The following is a 23,206-nucleotide window of genomic DNA, read 5'->3' as shown; positions in this document are numbered from 1 at the left end:
TTTGCCCCAGGACATGAGGCAGCCAAGCAGGCTGGTATGTGTTCGAGGTGAGGATGAGTGGCAGTGGATAAGGTCCCAGTGGGAGGCAGGGACAGATGACTCAGGTCCTTGCAGCTCCTGTGTGGTTTGTGGGTCCTCATTCTAAGGCCCAGGGCTTGGCCTGGAGCTTTGGTGGAGGGCAGGGCCTAAAGGGTTTTGAAGTTGTCTACCTAAAGGTTAGGTGGATAATTAAAACAGACAGATTCTTTGAGAACAAGAAGAGACAGTTATGAGCAGAACATCAAAGATGTGAATTTAGAAAAGAAAGGAAAAGGGCAAGAGTCTCAACATTAGAAAAGTAGACCCTGGTCCCAGGCTGAAGACTGTGCCACTTGCTAGATAAGGGGCTTTAGACAAGTTTCTCTACCAAACTTCCTTTAAAATACTAGGACATTGTTAGTGCCACTCCTACAGGGCTGTTCAGAGGACTGAATAAGCTAATAGATGTCACACATTTGATACAGGTTCTGGCATGTAGTATTTATATTTAATTAAAGAAAAAGAGAAGAAATAGCAAAATAAATGGATAATTAGAATGTAAGCAGGAGATTTTTTTTTCTATTTTCTTCAATATTATATCCCTAGTAACTTGAAGAGTAACTGACACATCAGACACCCAATGAATACTGGTTGAATAAATGAGTGTGGGAATGAATGAACAGAATCAGTACAGTTTATCCTAGAAGCTAATGGAGGATAAAATTTCAGTGACTATGTCAAATGTGAGATCCATATTTTTCTACATTTTACATATATGATTTTGACTTATATTGCTGTGACTCTCTAAGATGCTAGAACACATTTCTATGTTATTTGGAGACATAATAAAGCATCATATTGCTCAAATGTATAGAGGAATTAATAACTCAGCTCACTTGAATGCAGATTTCCGAGTGCCTAAAAGGCTAAGGGAAGGTCACTGACCTTGGATGTGGGGGTCAAAGTGGTTTTCAGGAGGGTGAGATGGACTGGGTGAGCTGACATCAGATGGCACTTCTTCCCTGACTGGTTCTAGGGTCACTGAATTTAAGCTTGGCTTTGTCTCTAGCATTGGGAGGCTAGGAATGACCTCTGTACCGCTGTTCTTAAAAAACCAAATTTTCCTTCCAGCGCATTTGTGCAGGTAAGTAGTGGACTGGATTATAAGTAGATGTCACTGTATTTACAAATGCCTTCCTGAGCACTTTCTTGTTTAATAGGATTGGTCTAAATTAAATTTGTGTTTTCTCATGATCATTCTTCTGGGGTGAATAAAACACATCTTAACCACATTTTGGTGCACCCACTCCTGGATCCTTACCCTGGCTCCTTTCTCTGATTCATTTGCAGAGTGCATAGTTCTAAATCTTTTAGTTAATATCCTCACCCCTTGCCATCATCCTTCTCTAATACTCCACTTCACATGTGTTCTGCCTTCTCTGACACAGGATTCTCCTCCTCTGACCATTCCTCCCTGCTCACCTTTCCTAACTACTTTGACATGGTGGCTTTGGGCTCCTGAACCATCTCTCCAGGACATCCTTATTTTCTTTCCTAGCCTGAGTCTTTTTCAGCAAGGTTCTCAGATCTCTTGGCCACACCTTTGCCTCAGCTTCGGGAATTTATAATCTCCTAGCCCCAAGCTCAGCCCACTCTGTAATGAAAACAACAAAAAAACAGCCAGCACAAACCTCAAAAGCAACCGACACAGCACTTTCCTTCCTGCTTGTGGTTTTTAAAAAGATCTCTATTGGTTGTTTTTTTTTTTCTCAGTTTTTCCTCCTTTTTTATTGTTTTTTAATTGAAGTATGGTTGATTTACACTGCTGTGTTAGTTTCTGGTGTACAGCAAAGTGATTCAGTTACACATACATATGTGTGTCTATATAAGTGTATACATATGTATTCTTTTTTATATTCTTTTCCATTATGGTTTATTACAGGATATTGAATATAGTTCCCCGTGCTATACAGTAAGACATTGTTTATCTATTTTATATATAGTAGTTTGTATCTGCCAACCCCAAACTCCTAATTTTTTCCATCTTTCCCCTTGGATAACCATGAGTTTATCTATGTCTGTGAGTCTATCTCTGTTTTGTAAATAAGTTCATTTGTATCATACTTTAGATTCTATGTATAAGTGATATCACATGGTATTTGTTTTTCTCTGTCTGACTTACTTAACCTGATAATTTCTAGGTCCATCCATGTTGCTGTAAATGGCATTATTTCGTTCTTTTTTATGGCTGAGTAGTATTTCATTATCTGTTGGTTTTCATTTCAGCAGTTGTATCCTGCATTTTTATTGTTCCTTTTCCCCTGAGTCTATATTGATAATTCACTGAGCTTAAGGTTGTCTAATGTCCTCTGTAGACACAGCTTCAGCTTTCACTAGCTATGTAAGGGGTACTTCTATGGAGGGGATTCAGAGAAAGTTTGGGGCAGAGAAGGCTCCTTGTGACAGTGAGTGATAACTGAAGGTCTCTAAGACACTGATCAGTGCAGTGGGAATAATGCTGGCCCTTGGCCTGTTTCCCATGCATATGAGCTCCAATCAGCACATGTACATGTTAATAAAAGTAGATTTATTCAGTAATGTTATATTCAAAATGAATTTACGTTAAGAATTTTTTAAGTGATTTGATGGGTTCAAGGTTCTTATTCAAATTTTACTCCAAAGTACCTTCACTCTGAGCCTGCATAGAGTAAGGGGCCACTATAGCTTCTGGAATAAATTAATACATGCAAGGTCCTGTGTGAGATTTATAACACTCTCTGAAGGAGGTGTTGTAAACCACATCCATATATTAAATGTGAGAAATTCGAGATGTGAGCAAATGCAGGGTTGTAGAAATGAGCCCTGTCTTACCTCTAGTTCTAGGTCTTGTGTTTGATGATGCTTCTGGTGTGCTCGGCAGGCCCTATAAGGACTCTCATATTCTTTCTGCAGACATGTAGGAATTACAAGATCTGGATTTGGGATCAGATATAAAAACCCTACCCCAAAGAGTGGACTATCATGCAGTCCATAAATGGTATTTAATTATTTTTCCAAAATTCAACAGCACGAGAAAAGACCTATGATGCAAATTAGCTGTAAAATTATCTGAAAAAACAGGCCAAGATACAGGCTAAAAAAATTACCTGCACATATGCCAAGCTATAGGCTATAAGTAGTAATGCAGTTATACTACCCCACATGTGGGACACACAAAAAAAAGTTTGGAAGGTAAGATATGAGACATTTAATTCAGGGAGACAGTACAATAGACATTTAAAAAGATATATATATATATATTTTTTTTAAAGATGTGTCTTTTCTTTTTAATTAATTAATTAATTTATTTTTGGATGCGTTGGGTCTTCGTTTCTGTGCGAGGGCTCTCTCTAGTTGCGGCAAGCGGGGGCCACTCTTCATCGCGGTGCGCAGGCCTCTCACTATCGCGGCCTCTCCTGTTGCGGAGCACAGGCTCCAGACGCGCAGGCTCAGTAGCTGTGGCTCACGGGCCCAGTTGCTCCGCGGCATGTGGGATCTTCCCGGACCAGGGCTCGAACCCGTGTCCCCTGCATCAGCAGGCAGATTCTCAACCACTACGCCACCAGGGAAGCCCTAAAAAGATATATTTTTGTCTGTATTTTCTTCTCCAAGTTTCCTAAAAAATATATATACACATGAATCATATTATTTTGAAATCATATTATGATGAATATATTTTTAATTATATTAATTAAATCAAACATCAATATATAAGGAATTATGTCAGCCTACCTCATCAGGCTATAGTGTGTGATTCACTGGTGAATCCCAATGCATGGATGAGCCCCAAGCACATAGTAGGTGCTAAATGCATATTTGCTGACTAAATGGATCATCAAAAACTATCCAAAATAAATGCAATTTTAATTTTTTAAAATTTGTTCAATCGTTTAATATTTTATTTTAAATTAAAAGAGACAAATTTCATTTAACTAGAAATATTAATAAATTTGGTCTTTAGTTAGACAGACTTCCATACACTTGAATTTTTTTTTTAATCCTGCTATATTATGGATGGGTTAAGAACTTTTTCTTTTCCAATTCATCTCCTAATTCTCAAATTGCATTTTTGTGTTAGATCGACAGATTAACACTCAGAATGAGCTTGGGTACAGATTGCTTTAATTGAATGAATGAATGAATTTGCAGTCATGAGTTTTTAAAATTTAGTCTCACCTGTGATTAAAGCTTGGAGAAATGCCATTCAACAAAAAACAGCTGTCATACATTCAGTCCTCAGGGTAGCCACTCACACTAATTACATGCTTGCTAGATTTAAAAAAGACACTTTTTAAATTGATTTAATTTTTAGTTAAATATCATTGGGACTGATCTTAAGCTAAATTTTAAAATTATACTTCCAGAAGAATGTAAGAATTGCATCTATCCCGAGTGTTACCGACATCTAAGCCTCAGTGGGAAGAGTTGAATCTCAGAAGGTTGGTTCCATGGTTTACTAATTTGATTGGCAAATTACAGAAGAATGTCTGGGGAACAGGATTCTCGGAAGAGCCAAGTCCTCAAGAACACATAGTTATTGAAAGGAGAAGTCTGCTTTCGCAGCATCCAACGCCAGCAAAAGATGGCAAATTCCTGCTCTCAAGAAAAAAAGCACAGTCCGCATTTGGGTTACAAGAGAGCAAGGCAGATCCTGGATCCATGATTTAGGGCTCTTCATGCTGGGGAGACTGACAGGTAGGGGAGGTTCATGTGGACAGGCTCGAAGTTTCTCAGAAGGAAATCCAAATGGTGTGTGTTTTAGTGTTGATGACACAAATTTCGTTATTTTGGTTGTTGTGGCAAGGCAATTTTAGCCTTTGCTGATGCTCTGTCTACTTGGAAACAAATTAAATTATCTTGCCTAAATTATTTAGCATATAAAACTGTAATAGCTAAAAAGTAACCAAAAAAGAAATCTTGAGATGCCAAAGCTCATTTAGTTGACTCTAGGAAAGACTGCATATAAGGACAATAACATTCTAGATTATATTTATTTTCACATGTATATAATTTGCATAATAAAGCTACAGCATTAGATCTGAGGTTACACTGGTTATTCTAGTACTGAAGTAAACTCAGCACAGCATTTTAGGAATCAGAATTTTTTTTTAGCTCAATGTAATTAAGGTAATTCTACCACTTGGAAATAATTAGTAAATAATCAGTATTTCATTAGGTGAGTTTCTTATTTCTGAAAGTATTTAAGCAAAGAATGGTGATTAGTAGAGTTTGGTTTCCTTGTGCACTTGAATGTGCATTATAGGAGAGATTTTAGATGACTAGGAAACTGGGCCAAATGCCTGATAAACTTAGTCTCATGATACAATGCTGTTTTGCTTTCCCTGTGGGCTCCCAAACAAGGTCCTTATTGTTCTCCATGTTTAATTATTTTTTTAATCTATTCATTGTTTATTTTAAATCGAGTCCCATGGTATATGGGTATATGGGACTCTCACATAACAAAAAATGAGAGAAGGCAGGCAACAAAGGATCATTTTCCAAAATGGCTTTGTGACTTTACTAAGAGAATTTGTGAGCATTGCTGTCTCAGGAAATCTTCCATCATATCTCTCTTTCTGAACAAATCAATCAATCAAGAAAACAATCAATCAGAATCCCTCCCACAATGCAATTCAAGTGCTCAAGGAAACTGAACTTTTCTTAAATACTTTCTGTAATGAGGAACTCACCATCTATTGAAATAATTTAAACACTGATTATTTCCAAATGCTAGAATTACCTTAATTACTTTGAGCTTAAAGGATCAATCTTTTTTATTAAATAATAATATTCTAGTATCCTTTAGTTGTTCATTCAATGGCTTCAAGTCAGAACTTTTGGAATATTCTGTCTTTGAACCAAGATACACACAAAAAATTTATCTTGAATTGATGTCACAGGCTCCCAGAATGATGGTAGAGTAGTCAGGGAAGGCATCATGGAGAAGGTGGTATCTGAGAAGAATGGAAGAACATGATATATGAACCATTTAGAAATGTGCAGGGACAATATCCCAGGAAACTGGGATGTGTTGAATAGAAAAGGAGGCAAGACCTGTGTAGTTTGAACAATACTAAGGAAGACAGAGTGTCTGGAGCAGAATGAGCAAGGAGGAACATAGAGAAAGAGATTGGAGAGGCAGTGCATAGAGAGAATAAGTAGGGCCTGGTAAACTGTGAAGGCTTCGGCAATATTTCCCTTTCTAAAGCTTTATGAAATTTCATACCATACAGTTCAGTATATATTTATACGACAAATCCTTTAATGTGTTCCTGGTAACAAATGCATAGATTTTGTTAAAATACCATTTTTACTCTCCCTGAATTTTTCATTGTCAAATGAAGATAAGATTCCTAGTGATCTTACCCAAGTACAAGAGGAGAAAATAGAACATAGCAAAAATAGAGGACTAAAATAAAAACAATGAATTAGCAGAACAGTGGATTTGTGACATATGAAGAAGCTGATTGGCCACATTGTTTTATTTACTTATCAAGAAGATTTCACAGTACATTTATATTCCCTGTGTAAGTTGGGTGTTGCACTGGGCTTTAAGCAGAGGAATGGCATGCTCTGTTCTAAAAGTGTCACTCTGGCTGCTTTACTGAGTATTTACTGAAGAAGGGCAGATGGATGTGTAGGGGCTGCAAGGAGACTATTGAACAATCCAGGTGAGAGGAGTTGGAACTTTTTTTTTCCCAGGGAGGATGCAATGTTGTTGTTAAATGGTGATCAGCTTCTGGATATATTTTCAGGTGGAGCCAGGCAATTTGGGTAAGAAATCAGATACTGGGTGTGAGAGAAACAAGAATCAAATTCCAGAGCAAGTGGGAGGATGGAGGGACCCAATGAGATGGGAGGAGACTTGCTAAGGGGAGGCTGGTGGGTGAGGCAGGAATGCAGGATAGTTTGTGTTGTTTCAGATGCTGATTAAATGTGTCAGTATGCATTTCAAATAGGGCGGTTGTTCACATGAGTTTTATATTCAAGTTTGATTCACACTTTAGGGTGTTGAAAGCCAAGTGATGGCATTTAAAGTCAAAAGACTGCATGAAACCATGAAGGAAGTGAGGTAGATTGAGAGGTATTCAGCCCCGAGGTCATACATATGCAGGTTGGAGGATGTAGAGCTGCTAGAAGAAGAAATGGATAAAATGTGAAAAGACAAGCCTGCAGTTGAACTCAAAGAGCATGTAGTCATGCACGTTGATCAACAAGAGTAGATCCAGGAAGAGGGAGGAATCAACTGTGCAATGCTGACAACAAATCAGGATGATTAGGAATGAGGATGGATGATTGAAAGGCAATGGTCCAACAGAGTGATTTTGGTGTAGTGGAGAGGGAAAACAATTCAGTGGATTCAAGTGGGAATACAGGCAACTAGGAGACACAACACTTTCAAGAAGGGAAGGAGTAAAAATGAGCAGAAAAATGCAGGAGAACAGAATAACAACAAGACTTTTTTTTCTCTGTTCTGTCATTTTAAAAGGGAGAGAACCAGCCTGTTGACATGCTGAGGAAATGATCCAACAGAGAGGGGGCCATTATTTATTCAGGGGCATAGGAGGGTGTAGTACCTGAAATACCTTCAACTATGTGAGAGGGTATAACACCAGAAGCATATGTGGAGGGATTTCCCTTAACCTGGACAAATAGATGCACAGGAACTAATGGTAGGTAGTTGGGGATATTAGTAGCCTGAGGGTCTGGATATTCCCATTGGAGGATTTCAGTTTTGTTTTTCTGGATTTGTTGTTGTTGTTTAATAGTACAATAGGTATATTGCTGAGGGTATAGATACACAGCAAGGAAGTGTTGGAAGTTTGAAATGAGAAGAACATCATGAAATAATCATTGAGAAGAATGGAAAGTGATTAGATGAAGGAAAGGTAGAATGGTTGCTCCAAGCAATAAGGACACACTGGAATTTACTGGTTGTGAGTTTTAAAATGGCTACATTGTTGTCTGTCACCTCCTTTACTGGATGGAAGTTCATGTACAGCAGATGGATGTTGACTAACCAGAACTGGGTTTGACAATGAATTAAATGAAAGCAAAGGAAAGATTTATTGTTGAATGTATACAGGAAGGAGTGATTACAATGGCTGAGCATGGTATCTGGGCAAGAAAGTACAACAATGGAGGTACAGGTTATCTCAGCACAGGGCTTCACACACACGTACATGCAAACACATGCATGTGAAGAGCAGGTTATCCTTAAATATTTTTTGAGGGGAGAATGAATAAACTTTCCCAAGATATTTTAGGATTTATGCTGCATCTGACTTCTTTTTCAAAGAAGCCAATTATGAGAAAAGGAAGGTATTTGCTTCCTTATGTGCTTGACTTTTTTTTAAACTTTGTTGTTATTGTTGGTTTCTAAGTTTGCTTTCAATCAGAGTCCTTTTTGGCCTCTATCTTTCGACCTGAGACCACTTGTAGAGGTCAGAGAATCCAACAAATGGAACTGGCTGAAGTTCTTTCCAAAACCTAATATCCGTATTCAGCTTCTGATATCAAAATGTATTTTTTTTTTTTTTTTTTTTTTTTTTTTTACGGTACGCAGGCCTCTCACTGTTGTGGCCTCTCCCGTTGAGGAACACAGGCTCCGGACGCGCAGGCTCAGCGGCCATGGCTCACGGGCCCAGCCGCTCCGTGGCACGTGGGATCCTCCTAGACTGGGGCACGAACCCGTGTCCCCTGCATCGGCAGGCGGACTCTCAACCACTGTGCCACCAGGGAAGCCCAAAATGTATTTTTTAAAAGCAAATTGAAATTATACATTTGCTCCTCTAAAATGCAGTACATAAAGATCTGAACTAATTTAAAAAAATTAGTCTCTGAAGTTCCAAACATCATTAGTTATATTTTTATGCCTTATGTACAGTGATTTTCCAGAATGTTTTTCTCCTCTACAGGCAAAGGAGTCCCAAAATGTGTCCATTGTTACTGAGTTTCAGCTGCTAGGATTCCAGAATGTTCTTGAATGGTGGACGTTGCTCTTTGCCATTTTCTTGTTCATCTACTTCCTCACAGTCACAGGGAATATTGTCATTATTATAGTGGTGAGCCAGGACCAGCGACTGCACTGACCTATGTACACATTCCTCAAACACCTCTCCTTTCTGGAGATCTGGTATACATCCACAATTGTGCCCCTTCTCCTAGCCAACCTGCTCTCCCAGGGCCAAGCCATCTCCTTCCCTGACTGTATAGCACAGCTCTACTTCTTTGCGTTCTTCGGGGCTACCAAGTGTTTCTTCTGGCCATGATGGCCTATGGCTGGTATCTGGCCATCTGTAGCCCACTGCACTACTCTTTCCTGATGAGTCCTGAGGTCTGCACCAAGTTGGTGGCAATCTCCTGGTTGACAGGGATCAGCACAGGATTCCTGCCCTCCTTGATGATTTCCAAGTTAGATTTTTGTGGGCCCAACCAGATCAATCGTTTCTTCTGTGACCTCCCTCCCCTCATGCAGCCCTCATGTTCCAATGTTTATATCACTGAGATGGTCATCTTTACCCTGTCAACTGCTGTGCTGTGCATTTGCTTTTTTCTTACACTTGTGTCCTATGTTTTTATTGTGTCCTCCACATTGAGAATTCCTTCAGCCTCTGGCCGAGTGAAGACCTTTGCCACATGTGGCTCCCATTTGGCTGTTGTCACTATCTACTGTAGAACCACGGTCTCCATGTATGTTTGCCCCAATCCCCACCTGTCACCAGAAAGGTTATTTCTGTCTTCTATACTGTGGTCACCCCACTGCTGAACCCTGTTATCTACAGCTTGAGAAACAAAGACTTCAAAGACACTGTTAGAAAAGTCGTGAGAAGGACTTGTGGCATCTATGGAGTAAGAGCGAAGGCAGGTTTCTTTATTGGATAAAGAAAATCAACACACAGAAAACAGAGTGGATTAAGTTCAGGGATAAGTGAGGGGCAGGTTCAGAGCCTTCAAACCTAAATGCCATCACTGGCATTACTTTAAATTCCACAAGCCATAATAAAACAGCTTCTTTATGGACCCTTGCCAACAACTGCTCAGAAGATAAATTGCCTCTATCAAAAAGTTTTGGAGACAACTTTGTCCTGGACACTTTCATCTTCTGATGGGAATCTGACTTTATAATTCCAGGGCATAATGTTTACATACACAATATTTTCAGATTGTATGAAAGGATTACTGTTGAGTTCATAAAGCCTATGTACAGAAAATTATACATCTTTTAAGTACTGTTAGGAGACTTGTCTTGTAGACTCAATTCCTGGTGCTCTCAGTGCTTGTTAAATATCTGTGGAATGAATGAATGAAAAAAAGAAAAGATAGGGCTTCCCTGGTGGCGCAGTGGTGAGTGTCTGCCTGCCGATGCAGGGGACGCGGGTTCGTGCCCTGGTCCGGGAAGATCCCACATGCCGCGGAGCGGCTGGGCCCGTGAGCCATGGCCGCTGAGTCTGCGCGTCCGGAGCCTGTGCTCCATAACGGGAGAGGCCACAACAGTGAGAGGCCCGAGTACCGCAAAAAAAAAAAAAAAAGAAAAGAAAAGAAAAGATAACTGAAATATGTGTTGACCAGAATTATCTTTTAGTGACAGGAAAAAACAAAGAAGGATTTTTGAAGTGCCAAAGATTTAGTATAGTCACTTGGAGGGTTTTGTTTGTTTGTTTGTTTTGTAAATTCTAAGAAAGAAAAGAAAGAAGGAAGGGGGAGAGGGAGAGAAGATAGGTGGAGGGGAAGTAACTGGTGTAAGGAGAAAGAGAGGGAAAAAGACAAAAGAAAGAAGGGAAGGAAGAAAGGAAGGAAGGGAGGATGAGAGAAGGGAAGGGAAGAAGAGGGAAGAGAAGGGAAAAAAGTGAAGGGAAAGAAAAGCCCAAAGTATTATATGTTCTTGTGAGCTCTAGGAGTCAAAGTCTCTATATTAAAAGGCTTAAAACACTTTTATATTTTAAGTCAATCAATATTTAGAAGACCTCTACTAATCCTGCCCACTATTCTATTCACTAATTCCACAAATATTTTCAGTCCCTTGATATATGCCAATCTCCTTGCTGCAGTCTGGGTTACTCAGGAAATGGCCAGGGAAGACTTTGCCTTAAGGGAGCCTATAGTCTTGAGGGAGAGTGAAATATGTAATGAGTCATCAAAGGAATAATTTATTTCTTTATATTTGTGATGATTGCTATGAAATGAAGTGTAAGCTTATACATTAATATAGAACAATAAGGTCTAAATCATCATTTAGCATTCATTTAGCATCATTTAGCATTTAGCATCAATAGTAAAGCATTCTATGTTTATGTAGCACTTTAACCTACAGTTCCAGGTTGAGAAGGATAAGAATGGAAATAGTGGTCCATGAAGAGAACATGGCATAAATGGCAGAAGCAACCAGGGGAACCTGGGGATGGAGGAAATAGATGAGTCTGGAGAGAAAGGCAGGAGCTAGTCCATGTAGGTCATTCAAAGCCCTGTAGGGTTTTTGGATTTTACACTAAAAAAAAAAAATCATTGATTATCAAAGGGTATCCATTTGGAAAGACATGATATATATATATATATATATATATATATATATATATTTATTTATTTATTTATTTTATTCACTTATTTATTTTTTTTGCGGTACACGGGCCTCTCACTGTTGTGGCCTCTCCCGTTGCGGAGCACAGGCTCCGGACGCACAGGCTCAGCGGCCATGTCTCACGGGCCCAGCCGCTCCGCGGCATGTGGGATCTTCCCGGATCGGGGCACGAACTGGTGTCCCCTGCATCGGCAGGAGGACTCCCAACCACTGCGCCACCAGGGAGGCCCCCACATGATATATTTTGCATGTGCAAATCCCACTACTGTTTAGAGAAAAGACTGAAAGAGAACAAGAGATTCTGGAGCCATTGCAGTAGCCCACACAGAAGAGTTTGGTTTGATTTAGATTTGATAATGTAACCTATCATAGAAATGCCTCACAATGATGAGTTCAGGAGTGGAAAATCTAGGATCATTTATTCCTGTGAAGTGGCACCAGTCTGTAGTCTCTTCACAAACTTGTGATATGCTCCACATCTACCCCTGAGCTTCAGGGGTAAGTGCAGTTTGACTCTTTAGCTCATATAATTTCATCTCACCACCTGTCCTTGGTTCTTCTTACCTTCCTTCTCCCAGTGCTCAAGTTCACACTTCCTCCTGGAACTTGACTTGTGAGGACTGTTGTTAGTCCTCATCAGATCCATCTGGTTCAAATACTGGGTAGAAGGAAAGCAATGTACTGGAATCTGAGATAGGACAGGAAATGGGTGATATAGGCTGGAAAGTATCATTGATCTGGACCTTTGGACAGAGTATCCAAAAACAATCAAATATCTTATCTTGCAAATCTTTGTCTCTGATTATATTGATTGTGCCTTACATTTAATAAGACTTAAGTTATCTTACCAAAAGATCCTTTCTAATTTTAAACATGATGGGTGCCTGGCTCTGCATATGGGGAAAAAAGATTACTGACCCACATATGAGGATGCTGAATGGACATTTGGATGTATGGATCTGGAGCTCAGAGGAGTAACCTGACTGAGAGGTAAAAATTAGGAATTTTTTAAAACACATAGATCACATTCAAAAATATGGAAATGAATAAGATTTCCAAGAGAAAGAGTGTAAACCAAAAAAAAAAAAAAGTGAAAGAGCATGGAGGATTTTCAAAATATAACTCCATAACTTTTAAGTAGAGGAGAGGAACCTGAAAAGGGACTAAGAAGGAATAACCACAGAGGTGGAAGGGTTATTGTGAAGTGGTTGTATAGACTCTTCTAAGGGAAGAGAATGTTCTGGAAGGAAGAGGCATTGAGCATGGAAGGTGAGGATTAATATGTTTTTCTCAAAGTTCTCAACACAGAGGGTACTGTTGTTCCTGGGAAAGGCAGCATCTTTGGACTGGGGAGAGTGCACATCAGACTGATAACAGTGGGGGAGGGACTGGCTTGTAAGGAAATGCAAGCATTTGTGTATATGCAAAAAATTACCCTGAGAAATGCAATTGTGAAAGAATGAGATAACTATACCTATATTGGAGGGGTTGTTGTATTTTTGTAAGATGTAAGATTTTAGCATCTGATTAAGTTTTGAATACTTGTAACAAGGGTCCACTAGTGAGCAAAAATTTGAGGAATAAATATAGAGACTAATTACTGAAGGCTTGAGGTTGAAAAGTAAGGGATCTGGGGGCAAATGTGAAGATATCCGCATTCAATAGGGAAAACATTTTATTTAGTGTGAGAGGCAGAAGGGAGAGAATAATTTTAATCTGACGAGGGTTCAAAGAAATAGAGTTAGGAGTTGGACAAATTCCCATCCAAGGACTTATATGGCTTGTGTTTCTGAGACAAGGTCAGCAGCTCTTATTTATCACAAAGAATGTAGGTTAAGGTTTGAAGAAAGTGGTAAGGCATTCCAGACTCATTTTTTAAAATGGGATTGATAGCTGGCTGAAGACAGGTGGATTTGAGAGCAAACTTGAGTTCCTAGTTGAAGTAGGATATCACCAGTTTAATGTGATACTGAGCTACCTGTCTGTGTATTCTGCTTTAAGACCACTCAGTTGTTTTAGCTCAGTCCTATTCGGTGAAGGACAAGGTCCACCTTGAATTCAGGCTCAGCTCTATGGATACAGCTGAAGATAAAGGCAAGGAAACAATGGACTTTAGAGTCTCAGATTGTCAACAAGGGAAATAAATACATGGGAGGGAAGTGAAGGAAACACTGACCATAAGTCCAGAGTTTAAAAAAAAATGCAGTTGTAATAGGTATTTGTGCTATGTGGATTGATAGGAAGTGATACATAGATGTTTAGTGGTTCAAAATAGCAGTGTAATACAGGGTTTAGTTTTGGATCACAGAAAAGTCAAAAGTATAAGAAAAAGTGAGATAAATCAGGTCATGAGAAGAAAGATGAATTGGCCACATGGCTGAGGTCCAGAATTCTGGGAGGAAAGAAAGTCATAATCCTGCATCACCTGTAAATGAGAGGGAGTGCTCAGTAGCTTTAGTGAATTGTCTCAACGAGGGGAGAGTGGGTTCTGTATTCCCCTAGCATGAGCCTTAAAGGATTTTTTTTTTAAGGAGTGGGATAACAATAGCCAGGGCAAAACATTAAGTAGCAAGGAATGTATCATTCCAGACTGACTCTGAATCAAGGGGAGGGAGATGTGAAGCAATTCCACTTGAGAGAGTTACTGCTCAGTTTCCATTCAAGCAAGGAAGTGGGGTAAGATTAATAAAAATGTGATGACTAACCAAGGAACATAAGTTCCAAAGGGGGGAATGACTATGATTGACCCAGAGCTATCAGAGCTTTTCAAGACCTCTCCTGGGCAGGAGTTATCCCTGTCCTCTAAAGCTGTTACTCCAGCTTTGAGTGGAATCTGCCAGGTGTGATATCTCTGAGTCTCTGATGAGTAGATTTAACATGTTTTAAATTAAACACAATTTAATTAAGTTCCTTTTAAAAGGGTCTCTAGACCACTGTGTTATAAAGATAAAGGAACCAATATTATGTTTTGTTGATTATTTCTATTCTCAGTTGTTTAAGAATTAAGTATCATTTTTTAAGGAATCATTTCATAAATTTGAAATGGTTTTGTCACTGTATGGACTAGGAAAATCGTATGGAAGTTTCAATAAATCCATCACTACTACTGTGAATAAATTCCTGCAACTGCATGTTTTACCAATGGAACAAAACAATACATCATTTTTATGGTTATTTTTTAAAACTTTGAATCATGTGATTGATCTATTAAGTGTACAAAATTTTAAAAAAATACATTTTATATGACATAAATATCTTTTTTTATTAAATATACCACCTTACAAACAGTTTAATAATGATAAAGAAAAGGCAGCAGTACAAATAAAGAAGACAATCCATTTTCATAAAAATTATGGAAAACTGATGTTATTAACATCCCTTTTACATTTACTCTTCATAACTACCAAGTAACATGTTTTATTACAAAAATAAGAAAACTGAATGGGATGTGAATCCAAAGTCTCTGTTGGACTTCTATCTCTTCTCTTACTCATAACTTTGTGTGTTTGGTTTTTTTTTTCTTTTCCATTTTTATTATTACTTTTAAAAATTTCTTTATTATTTTATTTGTATTTATTTATTTTAACATCTTTATTGGAATATAATTGCTTTACAAAGGTGTGTTAGTTTCTGCTGTATAACAAAGTGAATGAGCTATATGTATACATATATCCCCATTATCTCCTTCCTCTTGCATCTCCCTCCCATCCTCCCTATCTCATCCCTCTAGGTGGACACAAAGCACTGAGCTGATCTCCCTGTGATATGCAGCTGCTTCCCACTAGTATGTATTTTACATTTGGTAGTGTATATATGTCCATGCCACTCTTTCACTTTGTCCCAGCCTACCCTTCCCCCTCCCTGAATCCTCAAGTCCATTCTCTATGTCTGCATCTTTATTCCTCTCCTGTCGTTAAGTTCTTCAGAACCATTTTTTTTCTTTTCTTTTTCTGATTCCATATATATGTGTTAGCATACGGTATTTGTTTTCCTCTTTCTAGCTTACTTCACTCTGTATAACAGTCTCTATATCCATCAACCTCACTACAAATAAACCAATTTCGTTTATTTTTATAGCTGAGTAATACCCCATCATACATGTATGCCACATCTTCTTTATCCATTCACCTGTTGATGGACAATTAGGTTGCTTCCATGTCCTGGCTATTGTAAATAGAGCTGCAATGAACACTCCTCACCAGAGCCACCCCACGGTGACCACGGGACCCAGCTTCGGGCGGCCTCGCACAAGCATCTTCTGGGGGTTCATCATCCACAAATTCCATCGTGGGCACCCATGCCAGCACACAGCTGGGTTTGGGGAGCAGAGCGGCTGCCCTAGATGATCTGAGCTGCATGTTTGCAGATCTCATCGTTACATCAAGAAAGAGGGGGCCCCCGAGCACCACACACAGCAATGTGGGCAGCGTGGGCCTGAACTCCTGGGGCACTTCTCACCAGAGCCACCCCATGGTGACCACGGGACCCAGCCCTAAGAAGCAGCCTGGGTTTGGAGGCACTACTGACCCCGTCTTAAGTCACATCCATGGGAGCCCTGATTGGCAGCAGCGAGAAACCACCGCCTGTGGCAGCTCTCCCCAGCATAGGAAACGGAAAGCTCCAGCCTTTGCCTCTGCTCCCTGCCCTCCAGTTCGGGCGGCACGCGGAAGCATCTTCTGGGGGTTCATCATCCACAAATTCCACCGTGGGCACCCATGCCAGCACACAGCTGGGTTTGGGGTGCAGAGCGGCTGCCCTAGATCTGAGCTGCATGTTTGCAGCTCTCAGCATTACAGCAGGAACGAGGGGCCCCCGAGCACCACACACAGCGATGGGGGCAGCGTGGGCCTGAACTCCTGGGGCCCTCCTCACCAGAGCCACCCCATGGTGACCACGCGACCCAGTCGTAAGAAGAAGCCTGGGTTTCGAGGCACTACTGACCATATCTTAAGTCACATCCCTGGGGGCCCTGATTGGCAGCAGCGAGGAACCACCGCCTGTGGCAGCTCTCCCCAGCACAGGAAACGGAAAGCTCCAGCCTTTGCCTCTGCTCCCGGCCCCCCACCTTCGGGGGACCCGCACAACCATCTTCTGGGGGTTCATCATCCACAAATTCCACCGTAGGCACCCATGCCAGCACACAGCTGGGTTTGGGGAGCAGAGCGGCTGCCCTTGATCTAAGCTGCAGTTTGCAGATCTCATCGTTACATCAAGAAAGAGGGGGCCCCCGAGCACCACACACAGCAATGGGGGCAGCGTGGGCCTGAACTCCTGGGGCCCTCCTCACCAGAGCCACCCCATGGTGACCACGCGACCCAGTCGTAAGAAGAAGCCTGGGTTTGGAGGCACTACTGACCCCATCTTAAGTCACATCCCAGGGAGCCCTGATTGGCAGCAGCGAGGAACCACCGCCTGTCGCAGCTCTCCCCAGCATAGGAAACGGAAAGCTCCAGCCTTTGCCTCTGCTCCCTGCCCTCCAGTTCGGGCGGCACGCAGAAGCATCTTCTGGGGGTTCATCATCCACAAATTCCACCGTGGGCACCCATGCTATCACACAGCTCGGTTTGGGGAGCAGAGCGGCTGCCCTAGATCTGAGCTGCATGTTGGCAGCTCTCAGCATTACAGCAGGAACGAGGGGGCCCCCGAGCACCACACACAGCGATGGGGGCAGCATGGGCCTGAACTCCTGGGGCCCTCCTCACCACAGCCACCCCATGGTGACCACGGGACCCAGCCCTACGAAGAAGCCTGGGTTTGGAGGCACTACTGCCCCCATCTTAAGTCACATTCCTGGGGGCCCTGATTGGCAGCAGCGAGGAACCACCGCCTGTGGCAGCTCTCCCCAGCATAGGAAACGGAAAGCTCCAGCCTTTGCCTCTGCTCCAGGCCCCCCAGCTTAGGGCGGCCCCGCACAAGCATCTTCTGGGGGTTCATCATCCACAAATTCCACCGTGGGCACCCATGCCAGCACACAGCTGGGTTTGGGGAGCAGAGCGGCTGCCCTTGATCTGAGCTGCATGTTTGCAGCTCTCAGCATTACAGCAGGAACGAGGGGGGCTCCTAGCACCACACACAGCGATGGGGGCAGCATGGGCCTGAACTCCTGGGGCCTTCCTCACCAGAGCCTCCCCATGGTGACCACGCGACCCAGTCGTAAGAAGAAGCCTGGGTTTGGAGGCACTACTGACCCCATCTTAAGTCACATCCCTGGGGGCCCTGATTGGCAGCAGCGAGGAACCACCGCCTGTGTCAGCTCTCCCCACCATAGGAAAGGGAAAGCTCAGGCCTTTGCCTCTGCTCCAGGCCCCCCAGCTTCGGGCAGCCCCGCACAAGCATCTTCTGGGGGTTCATCATCCACAAATTCCACCGTGGGCACCCATGCCAGCACACAGCTGGGTTTGGGGAGCACAGCGGCTGCCTTAGATCTGAGCTGCATGTTTGCAGCTCTCAGCATTACAGCAGGAACGAGGGGCCCTCCTAGCACCACACACAGCGATGGGGGCAGCGTGGGCCTGAACTCCTGGGGCCCTCCTCACCAGAGCCACCCCATGGTGACCACGCGACCCAGTCGTAAGAAGAAGCCTGGGTTTGGAGGCACTACTGACCCCATCTTAAGTCACATCCCAGGGAGCCCTGATTGGCAGCAGCGAGGAACCACCGCCTGTCGCAGCTCTCCCCAGCATAGGAAACGGAAAGCTCCAGCCTTTGCCTCTGCTCCCGGCCCTCCAGTTCGGGCGGCACGCAGAAGCATCTTCTGGGGGTTCATCATCCACAAATTCCACCGTGGGCATCCATGCTATCACACAGCTCGGTTTGGGGAGCAGAGCGGCTGCCCTAGATCTGAGCTGCATGTTTGCAGCTCTCAGCATTACAGCAGGAACGAGGGGTCCCCCGAGCACCAAACACAGCAATGGGGGCAGCGTGGGACTGAATTCCTGGGGCTCTCCTCACCAGAGCCACCCCATGGTGACCACGGGACCCAGCCCTACGAAGAAGCCTGGGTTTGGAGGCACTACTGCCCCCATCTTAAGTCACATCCCTGGCGGCCCTGATTGGCAGCAGCGAGGAACCACCGCCTGTGTCAGCTCTCCCCACCATAGGAAAGGGAAAGCTCAGGCCTTTGCCTCTACTCCAGGCCCCCCAGCTTCGGGCAGCCCCGCACAAGCATCTTCGGGGGTTCATCATCCACAACTTCCACCGTGGGCACCCATGCCAGCACACAGCTGGGTTTGGGGAGCAGAGCGGCTGCCCTTGATCTAAGCTGCTGTTTGCAGATCTCATCGTTACATCAAGAAAGAGGGGGCCCCCGAGCACCACACACAGCAATGGGGGCAGCGTGGGCCTGAACTCCTGGGGCCCTCCTCACCAGAGCCACCCCATGGTGATCACGGGACCCAGCCCTAAGAAGCAGCCTGGGTTTGGAGGCACTACTGACCCCATCTTAAGTCACATCCCTGGGAGCCCTGATTGGCAGCAGCGAGGAACCACCGCCTGTCGCAGCTCTCCCCAGCACAGGAAACGGAAAGCTCCAGCCTTTGCCTCCTCCAGGCTCCCAGCTTCGGGCGGCCCCGCACAAGCATCTTCTGGGGGTTCATCATCACAAATTCCACCGTGGGCACCCATGCCAGCACACAGCTGGGTTTGGGGAGCACAGCGGCTGCCCTTGATCTGAGCTGCATGTTTGCAGCTCTCAGCATTACAGCAGGAACGAGGGGCCCTCCTAGCACCACACACAGCGATGGGGGCAGCGTGGGCCTGAACTCCTGGGGCCCTCCTCACCAGAGCCTCCCCATGGTGACCACGCGACCCAGTCGTAAGAAGAAGCCTGGGTTTGGAGGCACTACTGACCCCATCATAAGTCACATCCCTGGGGGCCCTGATTGGCAGCAGCGAGGAACCACCGCCTGTGGCAGCTCTCCCCAGCATAGGAAACGGAAAGCTCCAGCCTTTGCCTCTGCTCCCTGCCCTCCAGTTCGGGCGGCACGCAGAAGCATCTTCTGGGGGTTCATCATCCACAAATTCCACCGTGGGCACCCATGCCAGCACACAGCTGGGTTTGGGGTGCAGAGCGGCTGCCCTAGATCTGAGCTGCATGTTTGCAGCTCTCAGCATTACAGCAGGAACGAGGGGCCCCCGAGCACCACACACAGCGATGGGGGCAGCGTGGGCCTGAACTCCTGGGGCCCTCCTCACCAGAGCCACCCCATGGTGACCACGCGACCCAGTCGTAAGAAGAAGCCTGGGTTTCGAGGCACTACTGACCATATCTTAAGTCACATCCCTGGGGGCCCTGATTGGCAGCAGCGAGGAACCACCGCCTGTGGCAGCTCTCCCCAGCACAGGAAACGGAAAGCTCCAGCCTTTGCCTCTGCTCCCGGCCCCCCACCTTCGGGGGACCCGCACAACCATCTTCTGGGGGTTCATCATCCACAAATTCCACCGTAGGCACCCATGCCAGCACACAGCTGGGTTTGGGGAGCAGAGCGGCTGCCCTTGATCTAAGCTGCAGTTTGCAGATCTCATCGTTACATCAAGAAAGAGGGGGCCCCCGAGCACCACACACAGCAATGGGGGCAGCGTGGGCCTGAACTCCTGGGGCCCTCCTCACCAGAGCCACCCCATGGTGACCACGCGACCCAGTCGTAAGAAGAAGCCTGGGTTTGGAGGCACTACTGACCCCATCTTAAGTCACATCCCAGGGAGCCCTGATTGGCAGCAGCGAGGAACCACCGCCTGTCGCAGCTCTCCCCAGCATAGGAAACGGAAAGCTCCAGCCTTTGCCTCTGCTCCCTGCCCTCCAGTTCGGGCGGCACGCAGAAGCATCTTCTGGGGGTTCATCATCCACAAATTCCACCGTGGGCACCCATGCTATCACACAGCTCGGTTTGGGGAGCAGAGCGGCTGCCCTAGATCTGAGCTGCATGTTGGCAGCTCTCAGCATTACAGCAGGAACGAGGGGGACCCCGAGCACCAAACACAGCAATGGGGGCAGCGTGGGACTGAATTCCTGGGGCTCTCCTCACCACAGCCACCCCATGGTGACCACGGGACCCAGCCCTACGAAGAAGCCTGGGTTTGGAGGCACTACTGCCCCCATCTTAAGTCACATTCCTGGGGGCCCTGATTGGCAGCAGCGAGGAACCACCGCCTGTGGCAGCTCTCCCCAGCATAGGAAACGGAAAGCTCCAGCCTTTGCCTCTGCTCCAGGCCCCCCAGCTTAGGGCGGCCCCGCACAAGCATCTTCTGGGGGTTCATCATCCACAAATTCCACCGTGGGCACCCATGCCAGCACACAGCTGGGTTTGGGGAGCAGAGCGGCTGCCCTTGATCTGAGCTGCATGTTTGCAGCTCTCAGCATTACAGCAGGAACGAGGGGGGCTCCTAGCACCACACACAGCGATGGGGGCAGCATGGGCCTGAACTCCTGGGGCCTTCCTCACCAGAGCCTCCCCATGGTGACCACGCGACCCAGTCGTAAGAAGAAGCCTGGGTTTGGAGGCACTACTGACCCCATCTTAAGTCACATCCCTGGGGGCCCTGATTGGCAGCAGCGAGGAACCACCGCCTGTGTCAGCTCTCCCCACCATAGGAAAGGGAAAGCTCAGGCCTTTGCCTCTGCTCCAGGCCCCCCAGCTTCGGGCAGCCCCGCACAAGCATCTTCTGGGGGTTCATCATCCACAAATTCCACCGTGGGCACCCATGCCAGCACACAGCTGGGTTTGGGGAGCACAGCGGCTGTCTTAGATCTGAGCTGCATGTTTGCAGCTCTCAGCATTACAGCAGGAACGAGGGGCCCTCCTAGCACCACACACAGCGATGGGGGCAGCGTGGGCCTGAACTCCTGGGGCCCTCCTCACCAGAGCCACCCCATGGTGACCACGCGACCCAGTCGTAAGAAGAAGCCTGGGTTTGGAGGCACTACTGACCCCATCTTAAGTCACATCCCAGGGAGCCCTGATTGGCAGCAGCGAGGAACCACCGCCTGTCGCAGCTCTCCCCAGCATAGGAAACGGAAAGCTCCAGCCTTTGCCTCTGCTCCCGGCCCTCCAGTTCGGGCGGCACGCAGAAGCATCTTCTGGGGGTTCATCATCCACAAATTCCACCGTGGGCATCCATGCTATCACACAGCTCGGTTTGGGGAGCAGAGCGGCTGCCCTAGATCTGAGCTGCATGTTTGCAGCTCTCAGCATTACAGCAGGAACGAGGGGTCCCCCGAGCACCAAACACAGCAATGGGGGCAGCGTGGGACTGAATTCCTGGGGCTCTCCTCACCAGAGCCACCCCATGGTGACCACGGGACCCAGCCCTACGAAGAAGCCTGGGTTTGGAGGCACTACTGCCCCCATCTTAAGTCACATCCCTGGCGGCCCTGATTGGCAGCAGCGAGGAACCACCGCCTGTGTCAGCTCTCCCCACCATAGGAAAGGGAAAGCTCAGGCCTTTGCCTCTACTCCAGGCCCCCCAGCTTCGGGCAGCCCCGCACAAGCATCTTCGGGGGTTCATCATCCACAACTTCCACCGTGGGCACCCATGCCAGCACACAGCTGGGTTTGGGGAGCAGAGCGGCTGCCCTTGATCTAAGCTGCTGTTTGCAGATCTCATCGTTACATCAAGAAAGAGGGGGCCCCCGAGCACCACACACAGCAATGGGGGCAGCGTGGGCCTGAACTCCTGGGGCCCTCCTCACCAGAGCCACCCCATGGTGATCACGGGACCCAGCCCTAAGAAGCAGCCTGGGTTTGGAGGCACTACTGACCCCATCTTAAGTCACATCCCTGGGAGCCCTGATTGGCAGCAGCGAGGAACCACCGCCTGTCGCAGCTCTCCCCAGCACAGGAAACGGAAAGCTCCAGCCTTTGCCTCCTCCAGGCTCCCAGCTTCGGGCGGCCCCGCACAAGCATCTTCTGGGGGTTCATCATCACAAATTCCACCGTGGGCACCCATGCCAGCACACAGCTGGGTTTGGGGAGCACAGCGGCTGCCCTTGATCTGAGCTGCATGTTTGCAGCTCTCAGCATTACAGCAGGAACGAGGGGCCCTCCTAGCACCACACACAGCGATGGGGGCAGCGTGGGCCTGAACTCCTGGGGCCCTCCTCACCAGAGCCTCCCCATGGTGACCACGCGACCCAGTCGTAAGAAGAAGCCTGGGTTTGGAGGCACTACTGACCCCATCATAAGTCACATCCCTGGGGGCCCTGATTGGCAGCAGCGAGGAACCACCGCCTGTGGCAGCTCTCCCCAGCATAGGAAACGGAAAGCTCCAGCCTTTGCCTCTGCTCCCTGCCCTCCAGTTCGGGCGGCACGCAGAAGCATCTTCTGGGGGTTCATCATCCACAAATTCCACCGTGGGCACCCATGCCAGCACACAGCTGGGTTTGGGGTGCAGAGCGGCTGCCCTAGATCTGAGCTGCATGTTTGCAGCTCTCAGCATTACAGCAGGAACGAGGGGCCCCCGAGCACCACACACAGCGATGGGGGCAGCGTGGGCCTGAACTCCTGGGGCCCTCCTCACCAGAGCCACCCCATGGTGACCACGCGACCCAGTCGTAAGAAGAAGCCTGGGTTTCGA

General features: G+C 45.9%; 1 protein-coding gene across 1 annotated transcript; it reads left to right on the top strand.

Annotated features, from left to right (window-relative positions):
* Positions 1–8,936: 8,936 nt before the first annotated feature.
* Positions 8,937–9,942, top strand: LOC132421687 (olfactory receptor 11L1-like). The gene is given in 3 exon segments (XM_060006481.1): positions 8,937–9,315; positions 9,318–9,779; positions 9,782–9,942. Coding segments are annotated over 3 exon segments (1,002 nt in total).
* Positions 9,943–23,206: the final 13,264 nt, after the last annotated feature.

Source organism: Delphinus delphis, chromosome 3, assembly GCF_949987515.2.
Source record: "Delphinus delphis chromosome 3, mDelDel1.2, whole genome shotgun sequence".
Taxonomy (NCBI): Eukaryota; Metazoa; Chordata; class Mammalia; order Artiodactyla; family Delphinidae; genus Delphinus; species Delphinus delphis.
This window is presented reverse-complemented; position numbering and strand designations above follow the sequence as displayed.